Genomic DNA, 9,185 nt, shown 5'->3' with positions numbered 1-9,185 from the left:
AACCGCCACACCAGATTCACCTCTTTTTTCTCCCCAGATTTTCAGCCATCACTAGATGCTCTCTCCTTCCTTTTTTAAACCCCAGCTCTCTAGTTTTTTTCCTTTTCACCCTCAGCCATCATACACTCGCTCCCCCTTTCACCGGATTTTTTCCCCCGCCCCTCACCTTCAGCTCTCATTCTTTTATATATGGCCCCAGAAACTAAACCCTCTCAACGATGGTTTGGATGAAGCCAGCCGCATTTTGGGGAACCATCTGATGGTTCTTGATACTCAACCATTGAGATTTCCAGATTAAGCCAGATGGATCGTACTATGACGATCGAACGGAGCCAAAACCCAAGGCAAATAGCCGAGAAATGCAGCTGCAATTCCTTTCTGCTGCAGCCGAAACAAAAAACGTGGACTTTTCCTTTTTTTTTTAATCACTTAATTAAACAACAATAACAATTTAGACAAAAAACTTGAATAAAATGTACAAAACTAGTAACAAAATATGAAACAAAAAGCTAAGATTTTTCCTGTGTTTGATTAATGATTTTTCCTTTCCTTTTTTCAATTAATAAACAGTAAAAGGAAATAAAACATATTTTTTATGAATAATTTTCTCTTTTGACAAATTTTATGCTAAAAAGTCTTACAATAAAAAAAAATAAACAGCTAAAAGGCAAAAACGAATACAAAATAAAACAATAGATAATAATAATATAAAATGCTATACAAATGCTAAAGGTCTAAAACCAAAGTCACGAAATTAACAAATAAAAATAGATAAGAATTATTACTGAAACAAAAATAAAAAAGAATAAAAATTATTTAAAAATTTGGTGTCTACAGATTCAACTTTTAGTCCAAACACGGAAGTTATAGCCTTATGGATGAGCTTTCTAATGCTTCTGGAATTTCTTGATTCCGATTTCTGAGCCGTGAGTTACGGTCTTTCAAACAGGGCCTGTTTGGTAAACCAAAATGAAATGGCTGGAACTATTTTGTGCATTTTTGACCAATACCTATTGAGATCTGGGTTGAGATGTTTAAATAAAAGTTGTAGCCCTTCCTCGTAGCTTCGAAACGGTGTCTCACCCACCTTGATTCGATATTCCTAACCTAACTTTTGATCAAAACGGTTTGAGATGGCAGATTTGGCCGTTTTCGTTTGCCGTTCCGCCCGCCCGCGTGTGTCCATTTTGCCGTTTCCGCACTTGAATGTGCCGATTTTGCCGTTTTGCTTGTTTTGGGCATGTTTGTGGCCGTTTGTGATATAATGTGATGCAATCTTCTATTTCAGACCGTGGTGAGTTAGGCGGAGCTGGTGGGGCCTACTACTAGCTAACACGCACGAAGTGGTTTCTGCTATTGTACTACTTTTGTGTTTTGAGTAAGTATTCGGGCCATTTTGTATATAACTTGCTTATGTGTTTAAGGTGAATGAAAGGGTACCTAGGCGAGGGTGTACTTCATCGCACTCGACCTAAACCCTAATTTACGTGCATATTTATACATGACATGTCTAAATAAATTATTTTGGGTTTGAACCCCTTGAACTTGGAGTTTGGGGTGACTTTCGTGAGTTCGTGAAAAATGTTGAAATTGTGGGCCGATCTCAAGACTTGGATGGACTATTCGAGCCGGCCGGGGTTTGGTCGAAATTAGTCCAACCTAGTTTGAAATCACCAAGTTTGTGAATCCGATTCACCGAGTATGTGAACCAAGTTTGTGACCCGAGCTTGTGAACCAAGCTCAATTTCGTTCGCTCGAGCAAGTTTGTGAGGTGACTGGCCAGTGAGGGTGATAAGGTGTTAGGTGGGAGTACAAGTGGAGTTCTACGGACCTTATTTATGGTCGACGGAGTGTCGACAGGAGGTCACGCATGGCAAACGACTTGGCTTTGGAGCCAACCCGTATCCTACCATTGTGATGTTACATTCCTGTATTGATGTGAAATAATTGGATTTTATATGTTTAGTTGAATGTGAAATTTACCGTTTTACCCCTGTTTACTTACTAAGCATATAGCTTACCCCGTTTCCTTTATTTTCCTTAGCAGGGGACGACGCGGGGAATTTCTTGGCACATTCACTAGTATAGTTAGGTTTGCTTGTAATAGTTGGACAATTAAGATGTTTGTTTTTGTTTTGGTGGTTTGTATAAGGACCCTCCTTAGGGTCTATTTTCTACTGATTGTTATCATAATGTAATATAGTGGTTTGACTAGCTGCTTTTGGGGATGTAAATAGAACTCTTTCGGAGTTGGCTATTGTGAATAGTACGCTTGTGGTTTATCTAGTTTTTGTTTACCTAACTTTTATTGCTTTAAGTTTTGAGTCCTGGCGCGAGCCAGGCAGGCGGTCCGCCGATACCCTTGGATTCGCCCTTGGGAGAAGTGGGGTCGTCACATGCAAAACATGCCTTAATCACTAGTAATTCGTAATTATAGCGTCAATCGTTGCCCGACTGGTTAATTACCATTGGACTGGTCATTTTTGACCCGACCAAGTTTTCGGGTAACCAAGTCACTAAACCGGCTGGGTTTTGAATTGAAACCCTGGAAACTTGGATGAATGCTTAAATTTGCTCCTCTCCCAGATCCTTCATTTACGTTCTCCTACTAAAGAAAAGAACATAAAACATCGGAAAAAATGAAGGCTGCGACGAGGGTGATCTTGCTACTTAAGGACGGCGCCGACGACGGCGGCTTCGCTTCTTCAATCGCAAATGCTCTCCAACCAAACCCTAACTCTAATCTCCGAAGATTGTAAGTTAAACATCAAATAACTTAATCTTAGTACAAGAGCGTGTGTGTGTGTGTGTGTGTGTGTGTGTTTTTTTTTTAATCCACATTTTTTTTTTATTTTGGGATGATATTTCTTGTGATAGGGAAGAGTCATTTGAGCTGTCGCTGGAAAAGTATGGAATCAAAGATCATAAAGCTTCTGGAAATATGATTCACTTTCTCAATATTAATGGAGTATCTGAGGTATTATTCTGTATTAGAGTGTTTCCTTCTTTTTTTTTTTTCCTATTTTAGTTTTTTTTTTTATTTATTATTTGTGAGAAATTTAAAAAATATTGCAGCCATAAATTTTCCTTTTTTTTTTGTTGTTTTATCACTGCATGGATTGAATGCTGAATTAATCAGTGTGCGGCGTGGGATTTTAGGGATTCAAAATTAAATGTAATGCATTTTCTATTAGCTTAATATGTGTGTAGTTGTATTGTTTTGAGGGATTTGTGGATTTGTTGAAGTTTTTCTAGGCTAATTTTAAGGTGGTCCTAAGCTAATTTATTGTTCCATTGGCAGAAATTCACTGCTTAAAAGAAAAAGAAAACAGCAAATAAGAGATGGTTAATGAATTTTAATCAAATATGCGCACTTTGAAATTGTGCTGTTGTTGAGTTTTTCCAGGGCCCTTTCCAGTTTCAGCCTCTGTAGTTCTCAATTCTCTTTGTTCATTAATTCTCTACTTGCAGAAAGGCGGTGTTAATAAGATCCTTGTACTGTACATGTGCAATTTGAGAACACTATCATAATTGCCTGTAGTAGATGCATTTCACTGCTGCCCATTCATGTATTACACATCTCATAATGGAAACTTATGATGTAACACAACTAATTCGTTTCCAGCAAAGAAGTCGATGAGCTGTTAGTCCAGAATAGGAACCTGAGCCATACTTGAAGGAAGCAAATGTACCTCCACCTCTTGTGTTTACCTCTAGGAATTTCTGTTGGCGTGGTGAGCATGTTTTGATTTCTGTCACTGTGTCTGTGCATTTGCGTGGTTTTTGCTGGACTCTCTTCTAGTCTGATTTGGAAAGGACAAATTTGAAGGCGTGATACAAACTTCAAAACTTTGAGGGAAGGCTAGCGATGCCAGCAGCTTCATACAGGTTTCAGGTCTGTTCTCTTTCTCTCAAGGCGGGACAAAAGAAGTGAGAGATGGGGTTTTCATGATGGCTGGATGGGAGAATGGTGATTTGAGGTTCTAGGTTTCAAGGAGGGCAGGCAGGCTGGAAAGGAAGAGTTGTCATGCTGGACAGGACGGTGGAAGGAGATAAGGTGGCTTCAGCATTTACAAAGAAAAGTTGGGTTGGGATGTCGGTAGTGAGAGGAGAAAGAAGTAGCAGCTAGTTTGTGGAGGTTGGAATCTCGGGTGTCCTTGGTTGCATTGCACTTCTCTTATAGGGTAGAAAAAAAGATGGATGGTAGGAGGCAACCTATATTACTTGGACCCAAGTGTGGTAGCGGATACATGTGTTTAGGTGTCATATTCGTTAGTTTTCTAAACTAGGACACCATGCCAATGCTATGGGGCGTGGGTGTGGGGGTGCCTCCTGTATGTGTATGTGTGTGTGTGTGTGTGAATATTTTCTTAATATTGCACTGGGAAAAAGGATATAAGAGAAGGAAGGATAGGGAGTATACGTCACGGTTAGAACCAAAATCTATTGGATGCACCAATATTGGTTCTAATATTGGTTCTAATATTGGTTCTAATATAAGCATTGCATACTTTCTCCCTCTGTTTTTCTTCTGATTTCATTAACTTCGAGGTGTCGAAAACTTCTAAGAAATGTTGGTCACAGATCCCATGCTATCTGAAATGGTAAGACTAGGAAGGAGAAGGGTCCAAGTAAAACAGAGGAGGTTGCTCAGTGTAGTAGCAGCTGCGGATTGGCAGCCAGTTGGACTTCTAGAAAATGGGCAGGGATGAAGGAGAAGAAGGTGCCTTATGTGATATTGTTTAATGGAAGAGTATTGCTTAGTCTCAATATATGCATCAAATTTAGGTGAACGACATTAGATACACATTCCTATGCAGACATTTTGTTTGAAATAGGGAGCTAGCATTACCCTTCTTTTTCATAAGGCTTAACGTCTTTGATGACTTCCTTGGTTTTCAGTTGCTTCCAAGTTTTGCCACAGCTTAATGTATCACTAGTGTTTTTCTGCTGAAAATTGTTTAGATAACGTGGTTGAATATATTTTTTCAATATTCTCTTTGTTCTAGTTTTGCATATTTGTGATTGTGTCTTTAAAAACTTTACCTGAAATATGCAACACTTATTGAGTTGACCTATTCAAGGTGCATTCCCTGTTGTTTCTTGTACTTAGGTCTAATGGTATGTTTTATGTTCTTTAGGTGTCTGTCTTACTTCTGGAACATACCGAGCCTCCACTTTTAGCTTGTGCTTTGAATGAAGTTCTGGTATCATTTCTGGGAGGGACCTCATCAGACATCCCCAATCTCGTAGTTCCGTTTCTTGTGGAGGCGTCGAAGCTTAAACTGGAGAATAAGAACGCTATCTCAAGTTATGAAGTTTCTCTTTACGGATTGGAATTTGGCCAACTGCACAATTTAACACATGCTTTGGCCTCCAAAATTCAAAAGGCTCCACAATCATTGCAGATATATCATGAGCAGTTGGCCTGCTTGCTTCACCTTGTCCGTGTCTTAGATATCCCAATCCTTGTTCTTGTTGGACAACATACTCGGCATAGTTACAGTAATAATTTGGAACAGTATCCTGAGGTACATTTTCTTCAATCAAGTACAGCTTGCAGCAATTAAGCATACTTATTCTTGAACTTAGCTATTCATTCACTTTCTGTGTTTTTTCTGTGGTAACCTGCTCAAGTATATGGGCATTGACTTATAATGGATATTAAATGTTTATTTGCTTTCTGTGGTATTTTCTAATATGGCAACCTTCTGAAGATGATGAATGTTTTAATGGTTCAAATGTTAAGTTCTTTACCCTAGCTTGTGGCCTTTCGCCTAGCCCAAGGCTATTTATGAAACGTGAGAATTATAGTCTAGAAGAATTGCCTTGTGTATGCATATTAAAAGTTTTTTGGTATGTATGGCTTAGTGATCAGATGTTCTTCACCTGCGTGTACTATAGAAATTCATTTGAGATTTCTAACAGCCTTTTTTTCCTGCATAAAACATGTTTTTTATGTCCTGCTAACCTGACAAATATGACTTACTGAACTTAACTTAACAAAGATGGATACCCTGTTGATCCACATACCATTGTGTAGTTGGCATTTGTTGTACAATGGTTTCAAGCGATATTAAGTTAATTGCAGCTGGCCGAGCTGATTGGCTCAAGTATGGCTACTCAGTAAGTTCTAACAGCTGCAAATATTAAAGTAAATGGCATGAACCAGCTCTTGCTGCTAAAGATTAAGCTGGCTAAGATAGATGATGCCATACATTATCTTTAGCGCTTAATTTAACCCTTCAGATATTTAGCTCACTAATATGAGATGGGAGTTTGCCATTTGTTAATGGTTTCATGTAATTTTAACTTAATTGCAGCTGGCCGAGCTGAGTGGGTCAAGTATAGCCACTCAGTAAGCTTTAACAGCTGCGAATATTAATGTCAAAAGGCCTGAACCAGCTCTTGCTGCTAAAGATTAAGCTGTCTAAGATGGATGATGCCATAAATTATCTCCTATCACATAATTTATTGCTTTAGATGTTTAGCTCACATATATGAGATGGTAGATGGATTTTTTGCCTGGGTACTAAGGGCAATCTTAGAGCATTGTGCCTTCTGAATGTGAAGAATTCGTGTTACTTTCACTGTTGAATAGGGCCTCTACATCCGCACCACCCCTGCCTCAGAGAGAGAGAGAGAGAGAGCATTTCCCCTCTACAAGTATCTGTAGTTTTTTGGTCTGTTTAGCTTCAATATGCTTTCGGTGTTTTAAATTTCATTTCTATCTTTCATCGCAGGTAATTTATGGGATAGGTGAGCTTCTTGCAGAGTACTCATCTCTTTGCTTTTTAAGGGAGAGGGTTGTGTGGAATCCACCAAAGTCTTCTAAGGCCAGCAAGGAGCCTTGGCATGCTCTATATGGATGATTCTCGAGGTTTTTATTGCAAACACCAATTCCACTGACAATGGACTGATAATCTGTCTCTGTATCCCTTGAGAAAACAAGCTGATTGCATATTTGTCGCGGATAGAGAAAATGTCCACCCTTCAATATGCGAAGAGAGAGAGAGAGAGAGAGATGGATGTAAAATTATAATGCTAGGTTGGCAATTAACTCCATGAAGTGTGTTGGCAGGGAGATGAAGATGGACTTTCTGTTGTACATGCTTTTGCTGTGAAATGAAACGGAATATATTCAAGGCTTGTTTGCCTTGACCTTTCTTACCAAAGAATTTGCTTAGGCTCCATCTATAGCTGTGCTATTAATGTTACCTCATGAAGGGTTTAATTTTTAGAAGTCCCGGTTAGGTATAAGAGATATGTATCCTTGATCTTTCTTCAGGTACTTTTCTTGATCAGAAAAGGGCCTTTCATTGGTTAATTTTAGCGACTACTTAAGGGATAAGGGTATTAACCCACCATTGCGATATCCCTCTGCCCATCCACCTAAGAACTGATAAGCCGCCCACTCGTTCCCATTAAACTGCCCCTGCCTTGTTCAGAACGGACAATTGCAGGCTGCCGTAGGTGACATGTTGGGTGAAATATTTTTGTCTCTAAACGTTCATTTTAGCGTTAAAAAAATGTGCTTGGAGTGCTGACAGAATGTATTCAGGATTGCCATATTGAAAACAAAGAGGAAGCCAAAACAACAAATGACTTAAAATTTCTGGCAAGTTTTAAAATAAGAAAATATGATCTTTAATAGTGCTAGATTTGGATCCTCAATGATTATGACACCGAATTAATTCAAAATGGTTGGTAAATTATTGGTATTGATTTATATTGGAACGCAAAATGTACAAAATCATTGTGTATAAGTATATATGCCTCAAATTGTGCGGTTGAACCGTTACGCTACCGATATAAATTAGCCGAAAACAACAATTGTGTGTGTAAAATAAACCTTGACATAAAAAATGGGAGGTCATGAACTGTTACGGGCTTTATTTGATCTTTATAACACTTAATGATTGCTAACTTTGGCTGCTCTCGTAGCTCAGTTGGTTAGAGCACCCGTTTAGTAAGCGGGAGGTCTTGAGTTCGACTCTCAACAAGAGCATGTTTACATTTTTCCCTTTTGTATAAATTAATAGTCAATGTCAGTAAATTCTGGGTTTGACTCTTCCAGTCTTATCCTATCCTTTTTTCCTTCCCTTCACATTAAGTGGTCACTTAGTAATTCTATTTTCAGCATAACCGTAGTATATGAATTAATGCAATGGTATAAATCTAGGAGGTTTTTTGCCCTAACCTTTCTATCAAAAAATAATCCCAAAAACAAATCATGCTTGATTTCTCTTTGGGTCTTACCATTCTCATTGTTCCCATTTTTTATTATTCTCATTTTTCATCTCTATTTTGTGGCCCTCTCTTCTTTTCATTCTTTTCTTTCTTTTATCAAGCCATACAACTCCTCAAAGAAGCCTAATGTTAATAAACAACCAACTAAAATTTATAAATTTTATCCTTGGTAAATTGTTAATAGTTCTAATTGAGTACGACATCAAGAGCTATCTTGAATAATACTTGTTAATGTATATGATGAATGGCTAATTAGAAAAAAAAAAAAAAAAAACTCCCTTATGCATCCATAGTTTTGATATTTTAATAATTTAAATTATTTCAAGATTAGTTTATAACATGCGTACATCTATTCCGTTGTTCAATTCACTAAATTCAATATGTTTAGGATGCAATTGTTTTTTATGATACTTGATTTCATTATTATCATTCACCTATTCATCTATTTGTACTAGTTTTGCTTTTCCTTTTTCATTGGATTTTTTTTTTCAATTACAACCATTTTATTTTTTTGGCCAATACCTTGTAAAAAAATTAATTACTCTTAGAAATTCACACAGATTAATAATTCCATGGTTCATACCTATCAAAAATTTTCATTTTAAATACCAAATAAACTACGAAGGTAGGATGGAATACACTTTGAAATAAAAAGCTACAAAGATTTATTAGTTTTTATTGAATATGAATTTCTCCACTGATGAGTAGGCCTTTTCTTATTTTCATCATGGCAAATAGGAGATGATAAGGCAATAAAAAATCATAATGGGAATAAAATATGGAAGTGCGTTACATTGGGAAATATTTTTTAGCACGAAGTTTACTATGGCAAAAGACTCGGTTTTCTACATGTTACTTTGTAATACTGAAAAACTGTATGGTAATATAGAAAGTGTGTTCGTTTGTGTGTACAAGAGAAAGTATGTGTTTGTGCA

General features: G+C 37.5%; 1 protein-coding gene and 1 non-coding gene across 2 annotated transcripts; both read left to right on the top strand.

Annotated features, from left to right (window-relative positions):
- The first annotated feature begins 2,513 nt into the window (after window positions 1-2,513).
- Window positions 2,514-7,364, top strand: LOC113770447. The gene is made up of 4 exons (XM_027314900.1): window positions 2,514-2,755; window positions 2,878-2,977; window positions 5,142-5,531; window positions 6,744-7,364. Exons 1-4 carry the CDS (start codon window positions 2,640-2,642, stop codon window positions 6,870-6,872), a joined length of 735 nt encoding a protein of 244 aa, XP_027170701.1. The 5' UTR covers window positions 2,514-2,639; the 3' UTR covers window positions 6,873-7,364.
- Window positions 7,365-7,934: 570 nt separating this feature from the next.
- TRNAT-AGU lies at window positions 7,935-8,008 on the top strand. The gene has a single exon. It is a non-coding gene; the product is annotated as a tRNA-Thr (tRNA).
- The last annotated feature ends 1,177 nt before the right edge of the window (window positions 8,009-9,185 follow it).

This window comes from Coffea eugenioides, chromosome 5, assembly GCF_003713205.1.
Source record: "Coffea eugenioides isolate CCC68of chromosome 5, Ceug_1.0, whole genome shotgun sequence".
Classification (NCBI taxonomy): domain Eukaryota; kingdom Viridiplantae; phylum Streptophyta; class Magnoliopsida; order Gentianales; family Rubiaceae; genus Coffea; species Coffea eugenioides.
The sequence above is the reverse complement of the archived record's forward strand: the minus strand, read 5'-3'. Positions and strand labels throughout refer to the sequence as shown.